Below are 13,372 nucleotides of genomic sequence, written 5' to 3'. Positions count from 1 at the left end.
GTGATGGCATTATTGTATTCATGCGGTAAAAATGGCCATTAAAGCTGAAGAGCGTAATTTAAAATAGGCTATATTAAAATATATACATATTCAAACATTTGATTGAGGTTTTCTTGATATCCAGAAACTACTATACGTAAAACATAGGTGGTTTGATTCCTCCTGAAAAGTGGCTTTGGGGTTCTATCACATGACTCATGAATCAGCCAACCAATGGTGTGAGTTTGGGCCGGGACTATCTCTTTGTTCGACCAATGACAGTCGGACTGTTCGGGAAAACTTATTAGAAATGCAACCCTTTTTTCAATTCGTTTAGTGGCGCTGTAGTTTTGCTAAAGTTGCACCCGATTCCTGCTTATTTCAGCACCATGGACAGCAGCCTCCAATTTACAGTTGCAGCGGGTGCTGTGAAAATGCATTATTATTTGTGTTTATAAAACTGAAATCTTGCCCAGCTACACAGACACTGAAATAACACAACAGTGCACAAAACTAAACTGCTCCATTTTACTGATTACACACACAACCTCAATACAGTTTGTTGAATTCACAGCTCCATTTCACGCTTTTGTTGTGAAAGTACACAACAGACGTGCTCTGTTTCGTGCAATGTGTAATAAACACTGTTGAAAATACTGTCATAGCGTTGTTGTAACATTTTGACATGTACATGTCTCATTTTTCCATTTAATATGTAAGTTCCATTATTCTGTTTAATATTCATGCAACTCATTTTGATTTGTGTGAAAGAGGAGAGAGTCACATCAGCATGTCTGAATATTTCACTGTTTAATTAAATGTGGTTTAACTGAACATCACATGTAGACAGAATTACTAGGCTAGAGAGAGAGAGAGAGAGAGAGAGAGAGAGAGAGAGAGCGCACACAGCCCACTGGCTGAACGAGAGGATGCATCAGAGAGCGAGAGAAACAGGGATGATGATGGAGGCAGGAGAACTGAACAGAGAGAAGAGAGATTCACAACACTCTCGCGATTGATCAGGAAGCAGGTGCTGGACCTTCATCCACATTAGACTGATGTCAGAGGAAAAATGGATGTGCGGAAGGACTCGATGAGCTCCAGCATCTGACCGAGCGAACTTCTGATTCACAGAAATCTAGTCTCGAGATCATCGATCATCAGTTATCCAGTCTACTCTACGCTTTGCGTGTTGCGCGGGATCTTTTCCTCGTTTCTCGCAGTTTGAAGCTGCACCGCGTGAACGGAGGCTGATCATGAATATAAAACACATCAGATTCGGCATATAATGGGGATCGAGGACGCGAGCATGAGGAACGGACGGGCTCTGTCCGATCAATGGGCCGACAGCGTGGTGGTCCGGCCCCGGACGACCGAACAGCACATCACTGTGCATAAGAGGCTGGTGCTGGGCTTCGCCATCTCCATCCTCACCCTCATCATCGTCACGGCCATCGCCATCACGCTCAGCGTCAGCTTCGAGAGATGCGCCGCGGAGAGCAGCGGGGCTCTGGCCGCGAACGGCTCCAACAACAGTAAGTGGAAACAGTCCCGGGACGGGAACATCAGTCACAGAGACACAGAGGACGGCCAGCAGCCCTGGAGACATCTGCGCTTACCGGCCACCCTGCGCCCTCGCCACTACGACCTCCGACTGTCCGTGTACATGGAGAACTTCACCTTCTCCGGCGAGGTGAACATTGAGTTTGAATGCGTCAACTCCACGAAGTTGATCGTGCTGCACACGGACCGGCTGGAGGTGGAGAAAGTGCTGGTGTATTCGGACAGTAAGAAAGCGGGCGCCATGAGGATCCAGCGCCGCTTCCACTACCAGCCCAAGCAGGTGTTTGTGATCGCGCTGCACAGAGAGATGAAGCCCCTCAGAACATACAAGATCAACATCACTTTTCACGCGCACACCGAGCACGAGCTCTTGGGCTTCTTCCGCAGCTCCTACGTGCTGAATGGAGAAAGAAGGTAAAAGCGGTTCAATCTCAAAAAAAGTCTCTCATTTGTTGATCAGGTGTCGATATAATGTTCAGCTTTTACCATGGGCAGGGTCTTAGCTTGGGTATCCAGGTCCACGGTGCAGGTTGTTGAAATCTGGAGCCCCTGGGGCCCTACAGTCGTCAAGACCCTGACCATGGGAACAACTGATGCTGCCTGAAGTTCATATGCAACATTAAGTCTTTTTTGGCAAATTATTTGCTCTTACAGAAATTTGCATGGTAAACAAAATACCATAGTTAAACTGATGTTACTGTAAAATTATAATAAATATGATGTCATTCAAGTGTAAGAAGCTGTAATCGTACTGTCCCCAATTTACCACAGTTTTACTGCAGTAACTGTATATTAACTGTGTTATGGATATTCACGTGTCAGTGGTATTATGCAAATTGCCTTATGACGATGCTGTCTGACATTGATTTGTAGATGTTTATTGGCATCTTACAACACCAACAAAGCCCTATTTTGCAGTAGTCTCCTAATAATATCCTGTGATTATTATCCTAACTAGTATTTACTATGGTTTACATCAAACTCTAATAGATTCAATAGTAATGTTCACTTCTTAAAAACCATAATTAATGAACAATGAGATGTTCTTATATAAATGGAGGTTAACAGCTGTAGCATTTATTGTATTGTTGTTGAAAATCTGGTTGCCATGGCAAATTTTTTCTGAGGTTGGCCTTAATTTGTGTTGTTCTGTATACAGTGACGTGTGATGTGCAACTGAATGTCAGTAAAGTGTAAAGTACATCATGGGGGAGATAAGTGCTGCTTTCCAAATATTATTACAGCATATGTCAAAAGAAACAACAATCTCTGGTTCTTCATCCATAATCTTACCAGCTTTAAATCCAGGTAATAGTTAAGGTTAGGCAGTTCTAGCATTATTATCTGCATGTCATTTTTACGTCTCGTCTCAGACAGTAACTGTTCGTCAGTGTTCAGGGAGGTCAGAGGTCACACAGATCTGAACGCTAGTGTAACTTCTGGGTACTGAAGTCACACTAAGTCTCAGTGTCTGACAGTAAATGAGTCATTGAGTGCAGCGTCAGACACTGAGACTTAGTTGCTACCATAATACATCAATATGATTAAGGTGTTCGGTTCAAATGTGGTCCTGTTTATACTAAGACAACCCATTTTTTATGTTTGAAAATCCTCATATCAGTAGTTATAATCGTATATAACTCTTTAAGCTGCACCGTTGATTATCAGAAGCTCATATGTGTGTTCACAGTAGTTTTACACTGCCTCATATTCACAGTGAATTCAGTTAGACATCAATGAATATCAACTTCTTGCTCTTGTTTTCTGGCTTCTGACTCTTTGTCCTCTGAGGGAAAAATGGCTCATGTCTGAATCTTTGCCCCAGGTTTTCCTGTATCTGAGACATGTTTAAGCCTTGTTTTACCCTGAAGGGTTGGCTTTTATGGACACACTTCATAAACCTTTTGTCCATCCACCAGTTGCCTCCTTGTCTTTTCAATAACTGTTGAACCTTCTACTTCCTTTCAGCTGTAAACACAGCATGTTAAGGTCTCAAGGCGATTTCTTTAAACTCTATTTTGAGGTCTTGATATCGTAATATCCATTGAAGAGCACCTTTGAGATAAAGTCAGTATATGTTGATGTTCAGACAGAGGCTCTCCTCTCCACAGGCTGTGAAGATCATTCAGTTTGTGTAATCAGCTCCTGCTGGCTGCTCGTATATTCATGAACAGTGAACGGCGGGGATCTCGCATGATTGAGAAAATACTTGTGTTTATAGTTAGACGTGGGCACAGAGTTGTTCTGATCTGATTGTCTGGGCTTTTCAGAGATTCAACAGTTTTTCCTTCATCCTCTTCACATATTTTCTTTGACCTCACGTTGCAAGTCATAATGAGAAGGTATAAAACCTCTCCAACAAACTCGAACACCTCCATGTGTTTCACTGCAGGGATTTTCACTCTGACATCCCTGTAGAATCTCCTCCTGTGTGTCTGTTAGTCGTCTGATTTCTCATCACCTCCTGCCTGCGTCTCCTCTGCCATCTTTAAATAGTTTAAAGATGCTTAAATGGTACTAGCATCTATAAATGGTGAATGAAATGAAAAGGAGGAAAGCAGATGGGACATTATAGACTTGTTATAGATTGTTAATTCATGAAAAGCTACTAATGAGAGTAAAAAGTTGTGACAGGAATGCAGGAGCGAGCTGAACCCCCCTCATCCCCCGTCTGCTGGTCATGCTGTGGGTGGCAAAGGCAAAATTCCCCGTGAGGTTTGAAACGAGCTTTAATATCCGTTAATGCGGCTGTCTGGAATGCAGAACACTTCTTCCCTGCTCTCTAACTTGATTCTTTACTTAGATATTCCGGCTCAGTTCAGATTCTGTCCTCTGTATGTAGATTATTAATGCTTCACTTAAAATTCACCAATCCGACTACATGTTAGATCAATTTGACAGCTTTTTATTATTTTCTTGCCATTTAAATTGGTTCGCGTTGTCAATTTGTTGACGTTGCGCTGTCACAGATGGGTTTAATGTTTACAGCTGTGACATGCAGATATCAGATATATCATTAGTATCTCTTATGATATGTTGACAATTGATGTGATTTAGCTGCTGTGGTTGAAAAGCTGTAACAGTTTGGTCCATCTTCACTCCAGGAAGCTCATTAGTGTGATACAAATGCACAGCGATGGCAGACAGAGCTAATTTACATTCAGGAAATCATGTGACAACCAATGTAATGACGTTAAGGCGAAACAACTTTCCACTGTAGACTCCTGGACTAGTTAAATAGCATATATTTCAGCAGAGTTTTCTTTCATCTCACCTCTCTCGTGTTCTTATTCTGCAGGTTTCTTGCGGTGACTCAGTTCTCACCGACTCACGCTAGAAAGGCCTTCCCGTGTTTCGACGAGCCCATCTATAAAGCCACGTTCAGAGTGAGTCTGAAACACGAGAGCTCGTATCAGTCGCTGTCCAACATGCCAGTGGAGGCCTCGACGTCTGACGAGGACGGATGGGTGACCGACCATTTCTCCAGGACGCCCCGCATGTCCACGTACTACCTGGCCTGGGCCGTGTGCAACTTCACCTACAGAGAAGCAGTTACAGACAATGGAGTCGTGGTGAGTCACGTTTTCAGCCCCTAAAATTCAAATTGATCAACAATATACTGAGATTTTATTATTTTTACTATTTTCTAAAACCCAGAGAGCAGCATTTTAAAGCATCGTCACAGATGCGCTTCTGAAATGAAAGCTATTCCAGAAGATTTTCTGCCTCATTTGCCAAATTCTAAGGCAGCATCTCATGTATGCTTCAAAGTCAAGGCAATCCCAGAATGCACTGCACTGAGCTCAGTAATAAAGTCAATCCAAAATTGCAAATGAGCCGAGAGAATCAATACAGAACATACACTTGATTGATCAAAAGTTGATCAAAAGTGACAGTAAAAATATTACAAAAGAGTTGTATTTTAAATAAATACCATTCTATCTATCTATCTATCTATCTATCTATCTATCTATCTATCTATCTATCTATCTATCTATCTATCTATCTATCTATCTATCTATCTATCTATCTATCTATCTATCTATCTATCTATCTATCTATCTATCTATCTATCTATCTATCTATCTATCTATCTATCTATCTATCTATCTATCTATCTATCTATCTATCTATCTATCTATCTATCTATCTATCTATCTATCTATCTATCTATCTATACACACACATCATACAAGGTTTTTAACAAAAATATTAGTTTTTTATTCGCTTTGGTACTATTTTGGTGTACATTTTCAAAACTCATAGTACAAAAATCCAAACTGATCACACTTGTAACACAACAAGTCATTCTTTCAAAACCTGATCTCATGCTTTCATTCAGTTGCACATATTTTCAGTCCACATAATCACTGTTTCAAACACAAGCTTATTGTAATATGTAATGAGAACATTTGGTTTAATCACCAAAACACAACAGTGTGATCTTCTTTCATTTTAGTACTTTAAACAATCAGTTTATCCAACAGCAAACAATGCAGATACATGTTTCAAATCTCCCTCGTTGCTGAATTATCTACAGTAACACAGGCTACGTATGCCTCATTAGAAAATACACTTGCATTACCTAACTTATGTTAATTGAATCCATAATGTTTGTAATAGAATTCAGTGTGTCATCAAAAAGGTGTGCTAAAGTTATGACACAGCCATGAGGTTCTGTGCTATAACAGAGTTTGCTGCCTACATGTTCTCACTGTACCATATGACTGAATCTACTGTAGTTGAGCTTTATAAGGGTGAGTTACGGTAATGTGGCAGTCTCTACCATGGTAATCTGTTTACAGTATCATATGGCATACATACTGTAATGTAAAATTCTATATTTGATACCATCTGTCTCCCTTCTTCTGATTTCTGATCAGTCTGATGTTACACCGTCATTGACTATTTCCACTCCCTTATACTCTATTCTGCTCTCTTCACAAATTTCAAATATTTCTGTCCCACTCTCCATAGACATTATGATTTTTATACTGGTCAAAATCTATATTCTTTCCCCTTACACTAAACCTATACATCAAAGAAACATTTCTGCATTTTTAATTTTTCAAAAAAACTAATTCTCTATGATTTATAAACTTGACCAAAAAATGTCCCTGCAAGGACAAGGATTTAGGATATTGCCGTCTTTTTGTCCCCATAATGTTGAGTTTACCAGGCCACAAACACACACCTTATAATCAAAGATAAATCGCAAAAAATGTAAAAATAATTAATTTCATATGGTTATCCATTTTGGAAATTGCAAACAAAGCAGAAACTATGTCTATATAATCAATATCTATAGAAATCTATTGGTGTACCAAATGATTCATTGATTAACCATTAAGGTCAGTTGGATTAAATAAAAGACAAATGTATTAAACTGTACGAGAAGAGATGCAAATCAAAAGTTTGATAGCAAGAGCTTTATGAAAGGCAGTTAGTATGACTGAAACATTTATAAAGATGAAACACGTATTTTGTGTAGTGAAAAGGATACTTTGTGGTTTTGTGTATTGTACTAACACAATTGAAAATATGCTGAAATGTTTGAAAAAAGTGCACTTTTGATGATCTGTTGTGATGTTAGCACTATGAGTTTCGAAAATGTACACCTTGCTTGTGAAAATAGTACCAAAGCGAATAAAAAAAACTAAGTAGCAGAACAGTCTTCAACATTGATAATAATAAGAAATGTTGGTAACACTTTACAATAAGGTTGTATTAGCTACATTAGTTAATCCATTAGTTAACATGAACTAACCATGAACAACACCTCTGTTCATCATCAGTTAATCTTTGTTAACGTTAGTTAATAAAAATACAGCTGTTCATTGTTTGTTAATGTTAGTTCACAGTTCATTAACTAATGTTAACAAGATTTTAATAATGCATTAGTAAATATTGAAATTTACATTAACAAAGATAAATAAATGCTTTATTAGTGCAGTTCATTATTAGTTCATGTTAACTAATGTAGTTAACTAATGTTAACTAATGAACCTTATTGTAAAGTGTTACCGAAATGTTTTATGAGCAGCAAATCATCATATTAGAATGAGTTCTGAATGATCATGTGACACTGAAGACTGGAGTAATGATGCTGAAAATACAGCTTTGCATCACAGGAATAAATTCCATTTTAAATACATTAAAATAGAAAACAATTCATTTGTAATAATATTAAGCTTTTACTGCATTTTTGATAAAAAAATAAACAGTAAATATGTTTCATTAAATACTCAAAAGTGATATAAAACAATATTTGAATACCCAAGCTATGTACAAGTTCATTAGTGTATTCCCACATGGAAAGAGATCCCACCTATATAAACATATGTTTTAATATAGGTTTTGAAATAGGTTTTTAATAGATGTGACATATATAAAATTGACCATTTTCCTACACTGTAAAAAAAAAATCAGGTCTCCAATTGAAAATTTTCAAGTGACCGATCACATCTAAATATTTTAGTTGGCAAAAATGAATTTCTGTGAATTAAATTGCATCAATTCACAGAAATTCAATTTGGCCAACTGAAAAATTTGAAAATGTTCAATTGGAGACCTGATTTTTTTTACAGTGTATATTATATGTATATATATGTACATACAGTGAGGAAAATAAGTATTTGAACACCCTGCTATTTTGCAAGTTCTCCCACTTAGAAATCAAGGAGGGGGCTTAAATTGTCATCGTAGGTGCATGTCCACTGTGAGAGACATAAACTAAAAAAAAAAATTCCAGAAATCACAATGTATGATTTTTTAACTATTTATTTGTATGATACAGCTGCAAATAAGTATTTGAACACCTGTCTATCAGCTAGAATTCTGACCCTCAAAGACCTGTTATTCTGCCTTTAAAATGTCCACCTCCACTCCGTTTATTATCCTAAATTAGATGCACCTGTTTGAGGTTGTTAGCTGCATAAAAACACCTGTCCACCCCATACAATCAGTAATAATCCAACTACTAACATGGCCAAGACCAAAGAGCTGTCCAAAGACACTAGAGACAAAATTGTACACCACCACAAGGCTGGAAAGGGCTACGGGGAAATTGCCAAGCAGCTTGGTGAAAAAAGGTCCACTGTTGGAGCAATCATTAGAAAATGGAAGAAGCTAAACATGACTGTCAATCTCCCTCAGACTGGGGCTCCATGCAAGATCTCACCTCGTGGCGTCTCAATGATCCTAAGAAAGGTGAGAAATCAGCCCAGAACTACACGGGAGGAGCTGGTCAATGACCTGAAAAGAGCTGGGACCACCGTTTCCAAGGTTACTGTTGGTAATACACTAAGACGTCATGGTTTGAAATCATGCATGGCACGTAAGGTTCCCCTGCTTAAACCAGCACATGTCCAAGCCCGTCTTAAGTTTGCCAATGACCATTTGGATGATCCAGAGGAGTCATGGGAGAAAGTCATGTGGTCAGATGAGACCAAAATAGAACTTTTTGGTCATAATTCCACTAAACGTGTTTGGAGGAAGAAGAATGATGAGTACCATCCCAAGAACACCATCCCTACTGTGAAGCATGGGGGTTGTAGCATCATGCTTTGGGGGTGTTTTTCTGCACATGGGACAGGGCGACTGCACTGTATTAAAGAAAGAGGATGACCGGGGCCATGTATTGCGAGATTTTGGGGAACAACCTCCTTCCCTCAGTTAGAGCATTGAAGATGGGTCAAGGCTGGGTCTTCCAACATGACAATGACCCGAAGCACACAGCCAGGATAACCAAGGAGTGGCTCTGTAAGAAGCATATCAAGGTTCTGGCGTGGCCTAGCCAGTCTCCTAAACCCAATAGAGAATCTTTGGAGGGAGCTCAAACTCCGTGTTTCTCAGCGACAGGCCAGAAACCTGACTAATCTAGAGAAGATCTGTGTGGAGGAGTGGGCCAAAATCCCTCCTGCAGTGTGTGCAAACCTGGTCAAAAACTACAGGAAACGTTTGACCTCTGTAATTGCAAACAAAGGCTACTGTACCAAATATTAACATTGATTTTTCTCAGGTGTTCAAATACTTATTTGCAGCTGTATTATACAAATAAATAGTAAAAAAATCATACATTGTGATTTCTGGATTTTTTTTTTAGATTATGTCTCTCACAGTGGACATGCACCTACGATGACAATTTCAGCCCCCTCCATGATTTCTAAGTGGGAGAACTTGCAAAATAGCAGGGTGTTCAAATACTTATTTTCCTCACTGTATATACGAGCATACATATACCTATATAGGTACATATATGCACGTATATATGTGTGCATATTTGCACATATATGTTCACCTATATGTTCACCTTTATGTGCACCTATATGTGCACCTATATGTTCACCTATATGTTCACCTTTATGTGCACCTATATGTGCATCTATATGTTCATCTAGAAACTGCATTAAGACCATACAGAAAACTTTGCATCGCATTTGGTGGATGTAACGGTGAATGTGTGGATGTGTATGAGCTGTAATGTGAATCTGGAAGTGACTTGAAATTGGAAAAAAGGTTTGATTGACAAAATAAAAAAAACACAAACCATTTTGTTATACATTTCCTTCTTTTCCACTATCTTCATACAAGAAAGAATCGACCTTGTAAATGTTTCAGGAAAACGTGTAGACATAGCTTTCAATCTCCTCTCACCTAATTGCCATAGTTAAATTCCATAACATTCCAATTACATGGGATACCAATTTCACGTGTTCGCACAAAGGCTACATAAGTTCTTGCATAATTTTTTTGTAGTTCATTCTTAGTTATTGCATTGATAATAGATAATATGAGCTAGGCATCATGTATGACAGTTGCCAAAGTGAGATATGAGCTACAAAATGACCAGATCCTGCCATGAGCTATATAGGAGACATATCTTGTATGTATAGGGCTTATATGTGGATATAAAGAAGCAATACAGGAGACCTATATGGCCTGTATATGCACATATATGCACCTCAATTTCGCCTATATGTGGCATATATACGCATATATGCGACATATATATGCAGCATATATATTATTATATATGTGCATATGTGCTGTATATATGCAGCATATATGTGCATATAAACTGCATATAGGTTTCATATATGTGCATATATCCTCATACAGGTTCTTTCCATGTGGGTTAAATCATTAGCTTAGCAACACACTATCCATCCATTTATATCAATTTTGAGATATATATACTGTATATGAAATGTAGCTGCCGTTTATGTAAACGGTTCCAAATCTGTGACCTGTGAGGTGACATCTCAGTTGGGATGCTCCCTAGTAGGCAGCTGCCAAGACAGCAGAGTAGTCGATTAGTCATTATGTTTATGTTACAGTACATTTCTATATTCAATATATAATGGTTACACAATGGATAATGGAAATGGTTGTCTCCACTAACATTAGTCCAGCATCCACAATCATATATCATATACATGCCTACTAAAAGAGTAACAGTCATGTGTGCAACTGGTGTCCACTTATGCTCCAGGATTGTGTTCATGACAAACTCTTCCAGGTCTTGTTTGATGTGAAGCGTAGCCATTAAGATAAAAAAGTGTGCCTTGTATCACTTTCATCATGCACTTAAATGTTTTTTTTTGACACTGAATCCTCACATTCTAAGCAGCTTCATCGGTCACGCTTCATCTTAGGAGCTGCGTTACTGATATCACGTTCAGTCAAAGTCCAGCTGTCATATTAGACACTTCCTGACGGCTTCCTCAGTGACTTCTGCTGTGTGCCCTTGGCCGGCCTCCTCCTCATATTAGTGTAATTAATCTATCTCCTTCAGCATGACTGCGCTCTCCTTTATATCAAATCATCTCTGCCATGCTGGCTGTAGTGTGTGCTTCTATCTGGGGCATTTATACCCACACTGTGGCTTGTAGCGGTTAGCCGCCTGCTAGCTTACTCCATCAATCACATTAAAGCGGCAGGGTAGCCCCCTCACTCCATTCATCATACAGATTCGGCGTGAGGAAAGATCGTGGGAGAGGAACGTTGGAGAGGAGAGTGGAGTTATTACTCTGGGTTTATGGGGAAACACTGATGTACCACACACACGTGTGTAAAGATCACGGCAGACCCGGCAGCAGTTATGTGAGCATTATGTATTATGGTTTTTAATGCTCTAGATGGTGAATTTTAACCATGAAGTTTAACTGTATACAACCATGAATTTATGAAACATATACAGTTATTGATGCAGTTATACAGTTACAGCATCCGGAGCTGAGTGACTCATCTCTCCCTAGCATCTAGCGATGTGCATGTTTAAAGGTGTAATGATGTCATAGATGTGTCTTGAGAACAGAAATCTGCCATAAAACTACAGCTTGTTCAATCCATCCATCCATCCATCTAAACTCTCTCTATTATGTATACTTATCTAATACAAAAACAAATACTGAATACAGAATTTGAGGCCTCATGATATCGCACACAAATAAATACTAATGCTCAACAGACATAATTTTTTACCTGGTGTCTTCTGTCTCATAATAGTTGTTTGTTAGTTTAAGTGCTAAAATAAGAGAAACTGGTTATTTGACTGTCTTAAAGCAGCATATTCCATTCATAAAATTCCAACTTTCCATTAAAATTCAATTATCATTAAAGATGACAAATGTCCTTGTAATATTTAATCAACATTCAACACCACTATACTATGCTCATTACATATTCATAAAATTACTCAGCCTTATCAGAAAAGCTTGTTTACTGCATTTAAGGGACAAAATTATGATTTTAGCAGTGGAATACAAAATGCCTTGAAACGTCTATGTAGGTTTTAAAGTTAAAATACCAGCATGAATGTCAATCCTGATTTATGCTGTTTTGGTGCTGTTAAACCAGTCTGACTGGTCTAAACAACACAAGCTGTATCATTTTTACATGTTAATTTTTATAGCACAGTTTGGTCCTTTATGGGAATGCATTTGCCTGAAGGATCTCTCGCATACAGACATATATAGTGTAATAACTCAACAGGATGTTAATATCAGGTCAAGTGCTCCTTGTCATCCTAAAGCTTCATCTTTTCATCAGAAAGAGCTTGTTAGTGGATCAATGTTGCGCAGCCGCTCACTGAGAGACTCACTATTTGAGTTCAATTAACCTCATTTAAGTCTCTGTCAAGCTGCCTTCAACAAAACCAAACAAACAAAACAAATGAAGCAGTCGGCACTGGAGTCAGATTGAACAATCTCCACAATGTCTGATTAATGAAGCGTCTCTTGATTGTCAACTTGAGCGCTTTGTCTAATTACAGGTTGTTTTAAAGTCACATTGATCTGATTGAGCTTAGAATCATTTCCACAACCCTGTGTCATCCATTCATCTTTATATCGGACATATATCAGACAGAGCTGGTCGATACAGTAGCAACATGTGAGGTAAACAACACATAATTCAATGTGCATTGCTGCCAGGCTCTGAAACAAAGGCTTTCCTCTTGCTTGTTTTGCACAGTAACTCTGTTAGTGTAGGAGGACATTCATTCTGAGTAGATGGATGCTCATTCAGAAAGCTGTGCTGTTCATCAGCCTTCGGCTAAAAGAGACCAAGATCATTTTTACTGTGAGAATACATTTCCCACAGAGCCACACCTCACACATTTTCTCTGTCACACTTGTTCTCTCCTCACTCTCTCTTTCTTTCTCTCTCTCACATACATATAACCGTAAATACAGAATAAAGGATCTTGCAATAATGCAAATGTTTTCCTGGAAATCTAATTTGTTACCAAAGACAAATGTCTAAAATGCTATTTTAAATGTATGCTTTGAAATGGATGGATAATCTATAATAATCATATACTTGTAAA

At 38.5% G+C, this 13,372-nt stretch overlaps 1 protein-coding gene across 1 annotated transcript in view; it reads left to right on the top strand.

The window, feature by feature from the left end:
* The first annotated feature begins 915 nt into the window (after positions 1-915).
* The window catches only part of LOC307126119 (thyrotropin-releasing hormone-degrading ectoenzyme-like), a 170,745-nt gene continuing 158,288 nt past the window's right edge, over positions 916-13,372 (top strand). Inside the window, exons 1-2 of the mRNA XM_079816506.1 lie at positions 916-1,956; positions 4,841-5,114. Of these exons, the coding sequence (XP_079672632.1) occupies positions 1,268-1,956; positions 4,841-5,114 (963 nt within the window). The 5' untranslated portion in view covers positions 916-1,267. The remainder of the gene's footprint in view (positions 1,957-4,840; positions 5,115-13,372) is intronic.

This window comes from Gobio gobio, assembly GCF_949357685.1.
Source record: "Gobio gobio genome assembly, chromosome: 5".
Classification (NCBI taxonomy): Eukaryota; Metazoa; Chordata; class Actinopteri; order Cypriniformes; family Gobionidae; genus Gobio; species Gobio gobio.
Note: the sequence above shows the minus strand (reverse complement) of the source record. Positions and strands in the feature narration are given on the sequence as shown.